General features: G+C 46.4%; 4 protein-coding genes across 4 annotated transcripts; 2 read left to right on the forward strand and 2 right to left on the reverse strand.

The window, feature by feature from the left end:
* Positions 1 to 2209: 2209 nt before the first annotated feature.
* On the forward strand, positions 2210 to 2998 carry PHALS_07092 (Phox homologous domain; the record flags this gene model as incomplete). Its single annotated transcript, XM_024720498.1, has 1 exon — positions 2210 to 2998. One exon carries the CDS (start codon positions 2210 to 2212, stop codon positions 2996 to 2998), a length of 789 nt encoding a protein of 262 aa, XP_024585691.1.
* Positions 2999 to 3423: 425 nt separating this feature from the next.
* On the forward strand, positions 3424 to 3931 carry PHALS_07093 (uncharacterized protein; the record flags this gene model as incomplete). Its single annotated transcript, XM_024720499.1, has 3 exons — positions 3424 to 3627; positions 3702 to 3773; positions 3860 to 3931. 3 exons carry the CDS (start codon positions 3424 to 3426, stop codon positions 3929 to 3931), a joined length of 348 nt encoding a protein of 115 aa, XP_024585692.1.
* A 172-nt stretch (positions 3932 to 4103) lies between these two features.
* On the reverse strand, positions 4104 to 7234 carry PHALS_07094 (px domain containing protein; the record flags this gene model as incomplete). Its single annotated transcript, XM_024720500.1, has 4 exons — positions 4104 to 5227; positions 5300 to 6099; positions 6184 to 6385; positions 6445 to 7234. The coding sequence occupies 4 exons, from the start codon at positions 7232 to 7234 to the stop codon at positions 4104 to 4106; spliced, it is 2916 nt and encodes a 971-aa protein (XP_024585693.1).
* Positions 7235 to 7435: 201 nt separating this feature from the next.
* On the reverse strand, positions 7436 to 8371 carry PHALS_07095 (hypothetical protein L917_08320; the record flags this gene model as incomplete). Its single annotated transcript, XM_024720502.1, has 6 exons — positions 7436 to 7654; positions 7720 to 7902; positions 7961 to 8008; positions 8079 to 8135; positions 8199 to 8282; positions 8351 to 8371. The coding sequence occupies 6 exons, from the start codon at positions 8369 to 8371 to the stop codon at positions 7436 to 7438; spliced, it is 612 nt and encodes a 203-aa protein (XP_024585694.1).
* Between the last annotated feature and the right edge of the window lie 9300 nt (positions 8372 to 17671).

Genomic DNA, 17671 nt, shown 5'->3' on the forward strand with positions numbered 1-17671 from the left:
TTTAACAAATCATCTCGTTGCCGTCAGCGATACTGTCACTGGTAAAGATAAAATCAAGTTTTTTAGACAAATATGCTTTGCCTGTGGCAATTATCTCGGATTAATATTTGTGCTTCACAGCAAATTTGTAGGCTTTGCGCCAGCTTGACATACACACAATAGACAATGGCAGGCAAACGCGTTAATTGCGTGCAGGGTAAATTCCTTGGGAGTATTTACGCGGAGAAACCTTGTAGCTGCAATACATTACGCGTCATGCGCCTCTACACTCTTTCGCGTCCGTCAAATGATATGTGTAAACCCCTTCGTCTTCCTATCTGCCCAACCTGGTGGTTCCAGACTAAGTGAGGGTTGTCGAAAGGATTGACTTGCTGATATCAGCCCTGCTGCACTTTGTAGTGACGGTTGAGTTTAGCAAGACTAAGCGTCATGCGCCAAGTTCTTCCAAACGCTATGACTGTAACTCAGGATACACAAAGCAGTACACAAATGTCAGAGGTAGACGGGATACACATTATCTGATGTGGGTGAAAAATGTTGTTAGTCCTTCCACAAATGCAGAACCTGCAGCCTTGCAAACTAAGTTGCACACTTGCAGAATCGGACCCCTTACGATCGTAGTCAGTAAGGGTTTGAGTTATACTATCAACAAATTGTGTTGATATCACGTCGTGAATCACTTAAATTAAAATGACGTCAGTAGTTAGAGAGTGGCAAGCGGTTTTAGAAACACCGGTCTTCTGCGTGACAAAAGCGATGTCGACGCCACTCAACAACTTTTGGAGCTTTTGGATCACCTGAGTGAGCTGGTGGTTAAATTAACTCTGATTTAGAGTCCTAGTAGTAATTTATTGATGAAATTACAAAGGAACTGCTTAATGCACCATTTATTTTTAATACTAATAAAAGGCAAAATAACTCCAGTTTTGGCGGTTAATTTGAACGTATGGTTGTCAAGAGCTCTAATGCTTGTCTTCTTTAGGAACAAAGTTCGCTACTTGTCTTGTTTACCTTTCGTTTCAACGGCAAAAGACTAACGAAGGGAGACATGACGCGAGCATTGTGTAGCAGCAAGGTATCAGCTCAATGCCGCATTCTTCATATCCAGCTCTTAAAAGATAAAGGTCCTGTTTCTTCCACGTCTGATTACGCAGGAATCAGGCAATGTGCCAACTAGGCGGTTAAAAATATTAAATTTGGATGCATGGAGACCTCGATCGCTGCATGCATGAAATGAAGCCAGCGCTCTTCTATACATGTTACCGGTAAGGTGGGATCAAGGGCTCAAAACTGCCTCTTACGTCGCAGTCATCGCAAGAGCTACGCCAGGATCCAAAATTAGCATTCTGGAAACATATCCTATAAATTGATACGTGACAACCCAATCTTTGCGACTTAAAAGCACTAATTCTATCTATAAAATTTTCATCCACTCTGTCATAGTCAATGAAACAATGACGTCGTTGTGGTACAACCCTTTTTTAATCAAAATTGAATCGAGGGAACTCCGCCTTTTGTCGCAGGTGTCGTAGCTTGTCTGTCACATGCAGACTGGCAAGTAAACAATCTTCATGTAGTCAACACGACGCTGTTTTTATTATTTAACGTCTCGTTTTTAGCACTTTTCGTCCTAAAGTAGTCACAATTCGATGACTTTGTGACCGCTTCGATGAGACAAAAGGATTCGACTGAACACTTGGTGAGATCTCGGATAGTGTCAGTGATCAGTACTCTTGACACAATTAAAATTTTCCGATCACTGTACTTAAGTCTCTGCTTCGTAAAGACCAGACATAAGAGCAGGGCTTTCCCGTCCTATAAAATTTGCGTCTTTGGTAGAGTCCACTATCGATGCCTAACGAATAAACAAGTTTCGGGTTGTTTTTGCCCAGCTGGGAAACCGGTATTGTACCGTCCAAAACGTATCTTTTTCAAATGTATACTTAATTCCAAGTCATGAGTCGTTCAAATCACGACTGTCCTGGTTCTGAAAATTGATTTTTGTGGCCTGATCGCCCTGTCGCTCCAGTCCCTGACATCGTGTACCCCCCCGCGTTCACTCTTCGATACGCCTTGTCAAGGACAAGTCGGTTGTAATACATTTCTTTGGGAGAAGCTAGTCACTGTATTGTCCTTTGACTCTCCCCAGACTACTTTTTTTGTATCGTACTTGTACTTCTCTCGCCACCATTACGCCACCAATAGGATGATGATTCCGGAGTACCCCCCGCGGGGCACCTCCATCACATACGGCGACGCCACGGTCATGCCACCGGTGGTGTATCACATGAGTCTTAAACCGGCGACATCCACTTTGTCCCCTTCTTCAACGGCCGCAATTACTCCCGATTCGCCAACTACTACTCCAATTGTCTTTGTACACAATCTCCGTCCAACCATTTCGAATAGCTCTAGCACAGGAGCTTTAGCGACAAGTGGTAGTGCTACCCATGCTAGAAGGAACAAGTGCCACTCGGAGTCGGCTTTGCGTCTGGAACGTATGCTTGCATCGGCTGCTCCACCTAGAGAATTGATGCGTCGTCGTCCATATTCAGCGGGTGATGAACTTGATCTCGTGGGTACTGTTACAATTTCGGGATATTCCAAGAATAGTCATGGCACATGGGTGTTTAAGGTCGACGTTGGTGGTCCTAGTGACACTAATGCATACGTCGTGCGTCGCCGCTTTACGGATTTTAAATTGTTGCACGAAGGTTTGTCTGAACTCTGTAAGCTTCCCGAGCTACCACCACATGGTATTTTTTCGGTTGTTCAAATGTTCGTGTCACCTGAAAAACTGCTTGCTGCGCGTGTTGCATGTTTGCAAAAAATGCTGCTAGTGATCCGTGCACATCCGACGCTGAGTAAAAGTGAGGCATTTATTGCTTTTATCGGCAAGAATCCAAGTCGATATGATGCTGGCTACGTGAGTCTGTCAGGCTACGAAGTGCCGGCAAGTCAGTGTCCACGTCCTGCTGGATCCCTCACCACAAAATAGTTGTATCAAGAGCTTACATAAGGATCAGAGTTAAACGGGGCCTTATAGACACCACAGTTTTTACAAGAGATCAAATCGATATAATGCAAGACACCGCACACGTACAATAGGTGGAGAAGACGTAGATTAATTTATTCACTGAGTATATAATTCCCATTGTTATTGCCGAAATGATTGTCCATACAAAAGAATAATTGTAAGTGTCAAGGATTGATATTTAGTTTGTGCTACTGTTACACTCAACTGCAAGCATCATCTTGACTTGGAAGCAGAAAAGCTGCTCGCTACACCCACTGCAGCAGATGCGCCATTTCCTTAAGCCGTCACCTGCGCGACATAACTTTCCATCGTAGAATATGAATATAATATAAAAGATAAACTTTAAAAAACGCTATCTAGCAAATTATTCCAATTGAGTCATAAATATGAGTTTGATTAAGCTGTTACGTGCACGTGATTTCTCTACTCTCAAGCGTGCTAAGCCCATTCGTGTTAAGAAAAGTGAGTCACGTCGCGTCATTCCTAAGCAGACCAATGCTCTTACGCAAGTATCGCCACCACCACCAACAATCCCTTTTTTACAATCTGAACAACAAGCACCACAGACTTTCGGTGGGATCATGAAAGAGGTGACGGATGTTTACATTGTCTCGTAGGCTACATATAACATACTGATTCTATATTGCTCGATGTCGATCATTAGAGTTTTATGTGGGGTATGGGCATGGCAGCTGCGTTCTCTGTCGTGGGCATTATTTTCAGTAGCATGGAAGAGGTACGTTTGGCTTGTTAATTAGCCAAATGAAAATATTGGGTGTTTTGTGGAAAATCACACTTGATTCTCGCACTCTCTGTGACTAGACAAACTCTCCAGGCGAGTACAAGAGCACCGTCGTTGTGGTGTCGCAGGAAGATCAGGAAGAGAGCAACTGAAAGTAGTTTGTTTGAGAGAAAACTGTGGTCATGAATTCACTCATAAAGTTAATCTAAACCTTTGATTCTCGACGTCGCACATATTATAATACACTCTTGCAAAATCCTTTCGTGCCTTTCATTATGCTCTTCCAATGGAGCTCACATAGACAGACTGATGATTGAAAACCATTTAATCCCAATCGTCTGAGTCCGAGTCCGAATCAACGTCCGATTTGGTCTCTTCATACTCGACGTGAATGCGACGCATTGCCATAGCATTCGTTATGGCTTCGTTGATAGAACCTGGCTGTGTTGCAGCTGGCGGTGCAGTACTCGATACACTGGACACGCTTCCGTCTGTCGAGTCCACCTTTTTCAACTGAGCTCCCTGTCGAATAGCCGCCAACAAATCACCACGACCACCTGCAAACGGATTTGGACGTCCGGATGGTATATTTGCCATTGGGGGGACTGCAGAAGGTGCAAAGCTTGTTCCTGAACTTGCACGAGAGCTTAAACGTGACCGTGATCGATTTTTCTTACCACGTTGAGTATTTTCACCATTTAAGCTGATGTTACTGCTTGAGAAGTTTGATTTTCTCCGCTGTGTTGATGAAGCTGCAGATTCTCGTCGCTGCTGTCGTACCACCTGCTGAGGAGTGTCGATAGATGTATCCGAATCTGACTCTGGGTCAGAGTTTGATTCAGCTAAGCCAAAAAGTCCATTTGATGCCTTCACGTTAGTAGCTTGACGTGAAGGACTTTTAATTCGAGACGAAGAAAGCGACAGTGATTGCTCCATTCTTGACTGAGAGCTGACAGAGCTCCTTGGAGGACGTCCATTAAGTTCAGTACCCATAAAAGGTTTTCCACTCGGCTTTTGACCGTTCATCAAGGCACGTGCAAAGGCACCATCAATATGGTATTCGAACTGAAACTGCTCGCTGAAAAGCACATTGGGCATGGTCACTAAGCGCTGTAGATACAAACAAAACTCCTGAGCTCGTTTCTCTATGTTCTCTGGCTTCGTATTGTTGCGCAAGCGGTGCTTGGATGGAAATTTTGGCAATGTCACTCCAGAAAGACCTTGTACCAGTCGAGCATGAATCTCTTCAAACTCTGAGTACGTGTAGGAGATCGTGTGTTCCAAGTTTCCAAATTGAAAAGTGAATGTATAAACAGCGACTGACTTTTTGCCTTCATTGCGCAACGCAGACATCGTGAAGAGCACCACAATGCTGGGTCCGGCTCCACCAGCTCCAGCACTAGTGGTAGCGATACTTTTAATCGTTGGCTGCTTGAGAAACAAAGATCCTGTTTATAATTCACGCGTTTTACAGCAAGTCAGGAACTTAATAACAGCACTTAGTAAGAAAGGGTACTTACCATGATCTAAATCCTCGTCACTTGATACACAATCACTGCTCACTGATGGAGCAGATACTTTCTTCTCTGTCAATTGGGGGCGTAGTTCCACACTCAAGTCGCTGGATCGAAAGCTTTGAGAAGCGCGAAACGAGTCTTTTCTAGCCTTACTCTTCCTTGCACCCAAACCAAACAATCCAGTGTCTGACTGATCATCCTCATCACTACTACTCTCATCAAACAGCCCCCTGCGACCACCATTAATCTTGGGTTTAGCCTTTGGCGATTCCTCTTGAGCCATTGCTTTCCTGAGAATTTCTTTTCCCTCAGCACTGAGCTGAGAATTACGCTTTCGACTGCGAACCTTGCCGTTAGCTGCTACTGGACTCAACACATTACTAATAATTCCTCCTTCTTCCGCCGTATCTGCACGATTTCGTCGAATGGCAGCAAGACTAGCAGCAAACGCGTTTGCCATCGTAGGTCCAGCTGGTTTAGGACTAGTACCTCCATCCAAAGCATGAGCTATCACTTTTGACTTCCGATCAGGTACATATGAGGCTTTAGTCATCACGCTCGTTATTGATCCAAACGAATCCCGCCGGCCACTCGTTCGAGCTGCTCGAGAGCCAAAATTTGGTCTTTCACCCCCCAAAATAGCAGCCAAATTGTCCTGACGATTTTGATACTTTTTCGCTGGATTAGAGCTGCGATGACTGGTCTGTGAAAAGGACGCACGAGATGGTCTTGACTCTTCATCGTGACCAAAAACGAAAGAATCCAATGATGCGCTGCTATTCGATCTAGATAATAGAGAATTCCTATTAGTAATAGGGTCACGATCAAATAGTGGTGGTGGGGGTGGTGGAGGTGGAAATCCCATCGAATTTCGAGAAGACATGGACATACGTGAACTACTGGCGGCCCGAAAGAGTGGTGGGGGTGGTGGAGGAGGTAGATTTCCACCATTGTGTTCATATCGAGATCCTGTCAATGATGAGACAGACGAAAGTCGCGACGACATTGAAGAACAGTCCGACATGTCGCTCTCCGAAGACCCAAAGCGTACAAGTGGATCCGTTTGTACCACACCACCAACCTCGAAAACTTTAAAACGACAGATACAATGAGTTATACACTTCTTCTCTTCTGAAAGAAACACGTACATTGTCCAGGCGGTGGCAATTCCACGCGAACTTTGACCTTTTGCTCCACCATTTTTGTATGTAGCGGCTGTACATTTTCCGTCTTTCCTCCTGCAGCTTCCTCTAAACGTCGTCGATAAGCAGCTTTATTGACTCTCCCCATAGTTGGCGCTTGTCGACGTTGTAGTCTTTGTCTTCTTTTCTCCAACATTCGAACCGTGTCGTCATCCAGCGAACCAATATCATCAATACGTTCTAAGGGTGTCATATTATTAATCTCCTCCTCTCGAGCCAACAGTCGGTCCTGCTCTTCTTTAATCATTCGAGCTTTTTTCTCCTTCCATTTACGAATCTGTTCTTCTCTCTCTTGTTGTACTCTTTTTTCCTCCTTTTTCACACGCCGTCGCTCGCGACGTACCTCTTCCCCAGCTGCACTCTGAGGATCTAATACTGCCATAAAACCTCGACACCATTTCTCAAGATCTACGCGATTAAATGCTGCTAGATGCATTCGTGACTTCGCATTACGCTCTACTTTAAGCTCAAGTCCATACGAGTCCACTTTATAAAGACTATCACCGTCCCATGCACCAAAACCAATTAAATACGCTCCATCGACTTTATTGCGCGTCTCGACATCACTGGAATCAAAAAACTCAAGCTTGCGATTCATCGTGAGCACCACGTAAAGCTCTGTGAGTCCATTTACATTGCCAACTGGCTTAGTAGTAACCTCGTTAGACGTTAATACATCTTCGTCTCGCTTACAGAGAAGAAATCCTTCCTGTACGACCCAGGACCCGCCGCCCATGAACAATTTGTGCCTTTCTTTTTGTCGGGAACGTTTCTATATGGTGTTTCTACGATAGTCGCAGAAAGTCGCTGTCCAGACTTTAATGTCCTCTGAAAGGATTACTAAATATTGAGATAAAAACGGGACAGAGAGAGCGCAATCTTGCAACATCCGTCTTTTAGGACGACAAATTAAGTAATTCAACGGTCGGAACTTCTCTTAATCTTGATGGCTACTTAACTTCTGTAGCATTAATTGCGCTTGACTCAACTCTTCGTACAGCGCTAGAAACTTATTCTTACTCATGTCAAAGCACAGTTCATGACTTGGAGACTTTGTCGCCAAATTGCATTCAATCACCGATTGGTCAAGCGTCAAGTTTAGTGTTACTTTGGACGAGTCCTCCACTTTCCATTCGACCTGTTGAATCCCCGGAAACTTTCGATAGCAAGCAAGTTTAAACTTAGGTCACATACGTGAGAAACAACGAAACAAGTAAGAACCTGAAAGCGTTGCAACCGTTGCTGGTCTCGAATACATTTTCGGAGATCTTCGTAGCTCTTTGCAATGGCTTCTGCAACCAAGTAATGCATACCTAGTTGTTCCAACTCTTTGACAAGATCTACACTCTCGATATTGAATTTGGCAGCATGCGTCAAAATGAATCGCAGCAAAGCCACCGTAGCCTAAGAAAATATGTTCATTTGAATTAGATTATATGATATAGATCAATTTGATCTTGACCTTAGCATCTGCAGCCTTCGTAAACAAATCCTGCGCTTCATTCACATCCTGTTGAACCACATCCAATCAAGAAAATCAGCTGACTCCATTACCACCAAACAATAAAGAGCTTTTTGACCTGCTTGGTGATATCAGACCCAATAGCTTCACACATTGCAATGACGTTTTCGGGAGTCTGTGCATGTATCACCACACGTTGAACACAAATCTCTGTTTAAGTCTAGAATACTTGTCGTACCACTTTGCTTTGCTCTCCCGACAGTAGCGGTAGCTCAGCCAGTACCCAATCTGGTGGCTCGAGACCTCCACAAAAGCGAAATTTCTACCACATATCAGTAATTTATCTTATTACTCATAAACTTGTCGTCATTTTGCGTTAAGCTCGCGCACAACACACGCTTCTCGCACCATTTTCGTCGACGTTGAAAATTCTCAGATCTGATAACATCAATTAAAGTGGGAAATAAGGCATTACATTTTCCTTGTTAGAAATGCAAGCATGGCGATGTTCGAGCTAAATACTCGCTCTCATCCAGAGAATCAGCTTATATTAAGCTGTAGTGCTTTTAGGCTACTCACGACGTACTAAGTCCCCACTCTTACAGTAGAAAAGGAAGTTTTAGCCGAAAAAAATGTCATTTATCATACCTACATACGCTATGTTTCTAATGCTTGACACAACGTTCTCTATACTTCGACCTCTCTTCGGGCATAAATATCTTAATTGCAACATTGGACCCCAACAAGTACTTATCAATAGTTGGTACGATTATATTGTAACAAGCTGAGTGTAACAGTCGTAATGCTTTTGATCTTTTTATGTATAGAAACGCCATGGAGTGTATTTTCTAACACTCTTCTGAATCGTAACTGTGTTGTAAATCTTTGATCTTTGGTCTCCGCAATTTCTTGGTGAATAAGTCGAACAATGAACGAAGTTCCCGAACACGTCGTATTGACAAAGCTTAAAGCCACAAGCTCACGTTAAATCAAGCACACCAAATGGGTTTGTAGTGGCGGAACCGTAAGCCTCTTAACTATTAAGAACTTAGCTTGTTCTAAACTCAACAGTAATATAACGTCTAGCTGATACGATAATCAAAATTATTTGTTTTTCAAATTTATCATACTAAAAACCGAGTGTCTCACGGACTAAATATGTACGTACACCATTTAAAGCCCTAGTCGCAGGTGTAACGGGGTTACACGAACCCTTGTAGCAGGGTACGTGTGTCACACGAGATGTGCATGGTGTGACAACACCCAAACAAGAATACGGTAACGGGGCTAGGTAGCCAGTAGTTATGCATGTATTTATATATTTAGTATATTTAAGAAAATCTAATCTTTTAAAATTAGGATTTTTGACTCTTCGGTGATTTTTATAAATAAAAATCACCGAAGAGTCAATGAGCCTTGGGAGGGCAATAATTACTCTTGGAGTAAGCGGGTTGCGATCCGCTAACTCATACTTGGTACTTGTAAAGAACGATAGGTCGATGACCTAAAGTACGCTTCCTTAGCGCTAAGCTACGGCAGCCCCGTTGCAGCAGGCCATCCCAATTCATGACTACAGACTGTCATCATTGCAGATTTTCCTTGTCTTACTTAAGCGCAAGGCTCAAAGATCTGCTTACAAAGACACAGCGCCCACTGTGGCCGACATGTACCCATTTCACGATACATTATATTGTAGACCGGAGGGACTCGCCAAATCCCACGCACCACTTTCGCACTTTTTCAAAGTCCGCACACCTTCGCCATTATTGATGCTTAAGCTCTGTATGGCTTGCGCGTCCACAACATCAACACAAACCTTCGCGTAAATTTATCACGTTAGTTTGTTCCCAGCAGAAAACGCCTTGCTCCAAGGCTGTCGATGAGGTTGCGTTTTGTTGCTAATGAGTCGGGCCGATCCCAACAAGCCCATTTTATATGTAAACCCATAGTCGCGACATAATCGAGTGCTCAGCGACTAAACTGAAGGTCGCGAGAATATATTTGCTTGATAGGCATTTCTCCGTGAACCACACATCATAACAAGACTTGTTTATACTTGAGCTCACAAAAAACAAGCTTACTGTATGCGTCGAGGCGGGCAATTGTCCTCACTATCAGTCCTTTAGTCAACAGGCCCTTTATAAATAACGAGTCTGCTGGTATATCTACCGGTCAAGACTCGAAGCTGAAGCCTCGCTTGCTAGTGTGAAGAGTTTACGCTGTGCGACTTTTGCTTGCTTAAAATGGTAGGACAGAGGGTGCGCTGTTACAAGTTACAAGGGCACCATAGCAATCTTGCCAAAGTGAGATCTCAGAATCCCATGAGCTCTAACAGTATAGCTGACCCTTTCAAAAAACCCAAAACTGATTACATATTGTCGCCTTACCATCCGCTTCACATGAGAATACGCCTCCACGATTCTTTCGAACTTAGCCGACGAAAGATGATCGTCGCAGGACTGGCTCTCGTGATCTTTCTTGGCTGCTGTGGCAACCCTCTCCACGTGTCACCCGGGCATGCGTACGATACTGGCGCAATATACACAGTCCGCTTCGGGCTAGGATCGTTTATGATCCAGAGTAGTCTCTATGCAACCTAGCCTTGGAAATGCTGCCATTACGCGCGTGGATAGACTTCAGCTGCAGTGGGCTGCCGTAGCTCTTTGCTGAGCTTACTTTATATTAGAACTAGTATGAGTGTAGCCGATCGCTATCCTCTATCGTCAAGAGTACCCAAAACCTTAACCCAAGGCGAATTTACTATTCTGGTTAAAATCTAAACTGTATTTCTTTTGTTTTATAGGCGGCTGAGCCGCCTATATCGAAACCTTTGGGTTTTCAAAATTAAACAATAAAAACCTAATTAAATGAATAGCTACCGGCAGTCCCGCCACGTAGTGGCTTCTTGTTAAGGTGTAGTCACACTATAGCGTGGTCATACCATCTTGTGTGAGCCACCCTTTTTACCATGGTACGTGTAACCCCGTTACACTTTTCCCCATCAAATTGTGAATACCCATAATTCACATTTTAGTGTCGCCTCGTACGAGGCTCGCTTGTCTTAGACACCTTTACGTCCTTCCACGCATTCTCTGCTCAATGAGCCCTGTGGCTATGGCACGAATAACACCCAGCCTAGCTGGTTTCGAGAGCGCCCGCGGGCAGGCCATTCTTCGTATCCTGCACGCGGTGCAAATCCGGACAGTTCCGTGGCTTCACGGAAGCACATCCCAAGCCCTCGGATACCCCTTTGCAGGATGGAAAAAGAGGAGGGCGAAGTGCGCCAACGGCGCGACGTGAGCCTTGCTCGAATCTTGCGGACACCGTGTCCGTTTCCCGACTTACTGACTTCCGGGGAAGTGGTATCGTTACCAATTGCCTCAATGAGACACAGGAGTAGTAGCTGGGGGATGCTCACAGGGCGGCTCTCGTGCGCTCGCATCCACGGTTGAATCATGACCCTTGTGAGGAATACGGCTTCCGCTCTGTGGATCCCGCTACCGAAGCGAAAGATGCGATCACCCGATCGTTGAACGTCTACGTAGTCGCCCCCCGGTCACTACACAAGCGAAGCATGACCAACAAAAAAGCTCTCCGGCATTGCTTCTTGGTATCTCAGGTATTCCAAGTGGATAGGTACCGCACGAAGTCGAGCTCAAAGAGGAGGCGCTCCTGTACCCGCAATGGGGACGTGCTCGCCCGTTAGCAAAACTGCTGCAGATGATGGTGTGCTCTTTGAGCGATGATGCAGTGGCAATTAAACTTTCCTCGCTGTATCACTTCCAGTGGAGCCACAAAGAGGTGAACGTGCGCGTAGAACGCTATCTTTGTTTCCAGATTGCCAAACTCAAGGCACGACGCCGACTTCCATCGTATTGTCGCCCTGCGACGTATGGATTATTCCATCACGCTACTGCGAGCTCTGTGTGATCTCTGAGTCGACGACTATTGCAGCTAAGGGCCATAACTTGAGCTCAGCTCATGGGCCCTTCGGCTTCCCCGACTATTGCCGAAAAGTGCAAGGCTTACGACGACGTGGAGCGTCATGATCCCTCTGAACATAAGCGTCCACGAAGTCTGAGCAGTCTTGCCGAAGTAGCACCTTAATCTCCCACGAGTTCTCGGAATCTGGGTATCCCCGCCACTTCACGAGATATTGGGCTAAACCTCGTCGAAGACGTCGACCCACCAGGCATTCCACGTGGTAGTGGACGCCACAATTCTCCTTCTTGGTCAATCGCCGCCCGCTGGCTCGGATGCTCTTCGAGCGTTGGACGACAAAGTCCGTCGTCATCGGCATTCTGTCGTGCATCTCTCCGAGGTCGTCTGCCGCTGTGCGGAAGACCTCGAGAGCCTAGAGCAATTTGTACACCGACTGCCTCGCGTTGAGGATTATCGTGCTCTGTCGGGGCGGCTCGAAGCTGTTGAGCAGCTGAATACGTCACGTCGTGCGACGATGGAGCGCCTTGCGCCGTTGAAAACGGAAGATGTTGCATCCGTGCTCAGAAGCGGTTGCTGGTCCAGCTTCCAGGTGGCCAGCCGCCTTTGGGCGCAACCCCAGCGCCAATGCCTCCGCGTTCACTTGCGCCGGATCCCAGTACGGCTTTCACCTACATAAAAAGCCGGGGTGGGTGCGCATCCCTCTCTTTAGGTATACGCTTAGCCCCGCTTATCCACGACCTTAAAACGTCCGATAAACCGTGGACGGAGCTTCGTCTTTAAGACAGTAGAAACTGCATGTGTAGGGAGGTTCTTAGCGTTTAATAAAACCAGGTCTCCGACTTCAATGTATCTAACGCTGATTGCCTGCCGTCAAGGCACCGCCAAACTCTTTAAAGAACATCTCGTCCAGCTCAAGAAGAGCATCCATCGCGGGAATAGCCTCAAGGGTGATGTTGCCGTCTTTCTTTCCCGTCATACCGCTGACGTGGTTATTGCGCTGCGCGCTATCGTCTACGGTTGACACACCCTGGGTCAGGGTCGACGCCCTGCATCTTGCAGATATCATACGGCTTTGCCGTCTACTCTCTATAGAGATTTGACGTCTCGTCGATACCAGTGGGAGCACGCACTCGGCGTCGTCCAGTGTCCTCACTTCCTGCTCCGTTGGAGCCTTGATGATATTAACAATATCCGACGAAGAGCAGCTATGTTTGCAGTTTTCGTCCGGGGGATAACGTGCCACTCCGCGCGCATCAGAAGGGCCTTGTCCAAGATGCCTCGTACCACGTCCCATCATACTACTCTTGGCATACAGCAACTGCATCGAAACGTGAGCAGTTCTCAATAGATTTCCACGTGCATCACAAGGGCCTTGCCCTTGATACCTTGGCCATGCCATTCTTGGTACGCAGCAACTGCTTCGTAGCGTGAGCAGTAGGCACTGGTTTGCGTGCTATTCGACGTCGAGCCCGCAAGCCACGCTCGGGGCTCTTGTATAAAAGTCCTTTGGTGTTTGACAATTCGAATACTTCAATATCCAGGACATTGACCGTCCCGGTCCAGTACCCGCGCCAGTTGCGCTTCCGCTTCCTAGCAGTGGTGGTTTCATGACTCACCAAAGCTCCGCTAGGAGACGTGCGCGTTACGCCCTAGGTCGTCGACCATCAAGTCTAAGAGTAGACAGCGTATCACGCTATCAAAGTCAAGAAACTTGACGCAGAGGTCAACAGGGACCCTAGACACAGGACAATAATCCTCATTGCTAAGCTGACGGTGACAACATCACTCATCCGCGCTTCCACCGCTTTAGCATACAGCTGACTTCCTTCGATTGTGGAGCGTCGAGCATAATTGCCCGAAGCACCAGCATCGATTTTTCATGGCTTATCAAGGCCTATCACGGCCGCTTATACGGCCATCAAGCCCGGCTTGCACACACGTTCCGTTTTCTAGAGCACGCAGCTTTTCAAGACTGGGCCCTGCTGCCCTGTACCTCTTTGAGGCTCAACAGAACTCAGATTTTCCCCCAGTAGGGCGCCCCGCGGCTACTGGGTGGTCTCGGTTTCCTGCGGCAAACCAGACTGATTAGAAGCTGAACGTCGGTTTGAAGGACTCTTTCGAATTTCGAGAGCATCACAAGCTCCTTTACGGGCCTTACGCAAGGGAAAACCAGTCAGAAGGTAACGAGTGTCTCCACGAACAAAACACCGTTGGGTGTTTACACGCTGCTCAGCAGCTCGGGCCTCTTCCTTCTCCTTCTCAGCACAGCCCAGGCCCGCTCGACGAGCTCTGAGAGTCTGCATCACAACAAAGTCGCGCCGACTTGAAGTTAAATTCGGCATGAAATGCCACGTTCACAGCTTCTTTGAAAAAAGACGGATGCACACGGGAGACTTCCGTTCTGGCCACGCCAGTGCGAACACCCCCATAAAGACGGTCACTGCAACCGCCTCGTGGAGAAGATGCCATCTCGGCAATTAGAGCCCTCAACTCTTGGACAAAGCTCACATACTCCTTCTTGCCCTGTCGGGCAGAAAGAAAACGCAATTTCACGCGATATGTCTGATCAGGCGGCGAGACCACTTGCAGAAGCTGACGCTTCTGCTCCTTCAAGGAGGGGAACGCAGCTTCAACCGAAGTAGTGACCATTCTTGCACTCGATTTCGAGCTCGGAAACAGCTAGCGTTACGCGCTGTTGCTCGTTTTGGAGCATGGCGGATGCCATAGCCATCTTGACCTCTCTCACCCAGAGAAGGAAATTCTCCCATCCATACCCTTAAAGGTTTTAGCGCTCACCATGAGCGGCCTGGGTCTGAGAAAAGGAATCCTCTGTCGTCGACGGTGGCATCATAGACGCTGCCGACGCTGACATCTCCTGCTGTAAGTGCTCTAACACAGCATTTTAATAGATAGAAAACGCCTTTAGGTGCGCGCGTATGGCCTCGGGTCCTTGCGCAACGAGGTGCTTCACGCCCCCGGGGTCCAGCTGGAATAAAAGCTTTTTAAGCCCGTTCTGTATGCCCTGGGGCAAATAGGAGAATCGCTTCAATCATCCCCACAGTGGATCAATCGTAAAGACTCAGGTGCAGATTGACTACAAGTGCTATCAAGTGCAGCGGGACTGTCGTAGCTTTCTGCTTAGAGAAAGCTAAGCTAAGGTCACCGATCTTACGTTCTATATTAGAACCAGTATGGGTGTAGCCGATTGCAATCCGCTACCTCCAAAAGTACCCAAAACCTTCACCTAAGGCTGTTCAATATCTAGACTGTATTTTATTGTTTTATTTTCGGCAAAGCTGCTTGTATCTCAAACCTTACGTTTTCCTGATTAAATAGTAAAACCTAAATAAAAAGCATATCTACTGGCAGTCCCGCCACGTAGTGGCTTCTTGTTACGGTGTAGCCATGCCATTGTATGATTACGCCAACTTGTGTAATCCACACCTTTAAACGGTCACACCATCTTGTTTGACCCACCCCTTCATATCAGGGTACGTGTAACCCCGTTACATATGGTGCCCCCTCGCGCAAATGTGACCTTTTTACTAAGTCACAAACCTTCTATGTTGCACAAGTGTTTGTTTCTCCTTGTAGATCTGGACTTTTGACGAGAGCGACGTGTCTATTGCTTTTGAAGTGGTGATACAAGCTAGTCACTTCTGCCGAACTTTCCATGAAACATAAGTCAAAGATCAAACGTCGAACACTCAATACTTCAGTACACCCTTGATTGTATACTCAGATTTATATATGCCCAAGCGCAAGCCATATAAATTCCAGTTCTTATAAGCCAATCCGGCTCTGTTTTTGATCTACCTTATGCTACAATGTAGCGATATTGTCAATCAGACTGATTGTGGAACTCTAAAGAAAGCGTCTGACAAGAGACCAATGTTCCCGAAGAATGTGGCGCCTGAAATCAAAAATCATTAGATTACACTAAAACGTGAGACATATTCGCTTGATGCCATATCAAAATCATAACAAACGAGCTTAACATCCACAGATATTTGAAGGAGATTACCGGGAGATGGCTTTTACGTACAGTACGTACCCGTCTCACCCTCTCCACCATGTGGACCGCACTGAGGCTCATCGCTTTACTGTCGATCGGACATGGCGAAGGAGTGAGTCGTCAACAGACACTCACAAAGCTTTAAGTTCCTCTCCATTCTAAATCACTAAAGTGCATGTATCAGGGGATATCTTTGTGTCAAGAGTCCCCTCCCTACCAAACACTACATCTCTCAGCAAGCCTTAAGATAGGCGCGGTTCTTGCGATCGACGACTTCAGCGCAGCGCTGTGTGGGGAGGTCAAGGTTCTCTTTGATAAAGCTATAACAACTTTCCGAGTCCAGATACGACACTTCCGCACCCTCCTAAGACAACGATCAAGCTGCTCACTCCGGCAAGGACGCGGTCCTTGCACTCGGTTAGATGATTGGGTGCTCTTTGATATGAACGGTGCAGCGTCGCTTTGAACCCCAAAATTAGCACCCCCACCCCCCGAGACAGGACCGAGCCGCTAAATGCTCACTGCGCTGCGTCTCTCCCCTCCACGTGCTGAAACTTCTGTGCGCTTCTTCGGCAAGATGTAATAAAACATTCAAACGTGAAACTCAACAACGATGCCCAACTCGTCGCCAACGGGCTGATCTTTGCTCAGGAAGTCTATCTAATATGACCGTCTGACAGATTAACAACTACGTCGACTGCGGCTTATCTCAGCACGTCGTGACTTATAATCGCTCTTTAGCTCCACCGGTTTTACCAGAGGAGACCGCATCACCCAGTAACTTCTATCATCCATTGGCTCTGTACCACATTACGGCTGGTTCCAACCGTCTTACTTTGAAGTTCACAACGCATCGTCGATCATACCTGTCACAGCTACTAATCTCTGGAAACCGCAATGTATGATCAATTTTCTCTCTATTTCATACCAAGTCCGCAGCTTATTACCTCCTGTCTCCTGAGTAGTGCACCAGCCACTTGGCAACACCTCTGATAGTCAGCTTGGACAATCCTACACACTGCATGTAGTTTAACGCAGCTTTGTATCTACACCAAAAGCACGACTGCTTTCTGATGCAGTTGGGTCATGATTAGCTAAAGCTTTACCGGGAGCGAAGTGCATGCACATAAAATTTAGACACCGTGGTTCCATTGATCACGACGATCAAACTCTTCCATACCTAGGATGACATTGAATACTATCGAAGAATCTATCGGAGCTTTGTCACAAGAGCACAGACATCGTCATCATATTCAATTTTCTTAATTCTCCGCGTACTGTCCACTGCTACCTATAGTACATAGTACTTCATTTCACAACGCTCTTGGAACCTCTTAGACTTTTAGAAGCATCCCAACCCTGAAGAACTCGAAAGTCGCGGTCTTTAGGGCTGACTCCCATTGACCTCGACATTCATGAGATACAAAGGCACGGGGCGGTCTACTGAAACTCAACTTCTTTCGCAATCAATTTTGTGTAAAGACTTAATGGGGTAGCTCGACCCTTTGTTATTCTCTCAACCGGAGGCGAAAGGACGAGCAAGGTACAAATGTCTTGCGTAAACATCTGCGAGTACTGTAGGGCTCAAGATATCTCTCTTTTTTTTCTCAGCACGCTGATGCTATTGTCCAGGGCGTGCTCATAGAGCTTCTCTTCCTAATTCTCGTGGCAGGGAAGTATCTCTCCGCATTTAACACAGCGCAGTTGTATTATATGGACGGTTGTGGTGAACGTGAGAGGTCTCGGGGCGAGCC

Source organism: Plasmopara halstedii (assembly GCF_900000015.1).
Source record: "Plasmopara halstedii genome assembly, contig: Scaffold_3060, whole genome shotgun sequence".
NCBI lineage: Eukaryota > Oomycota > Peronosporomycetes > Peronosporales > Peronosporaceae > Plasmopara > Plasmopara halstedii.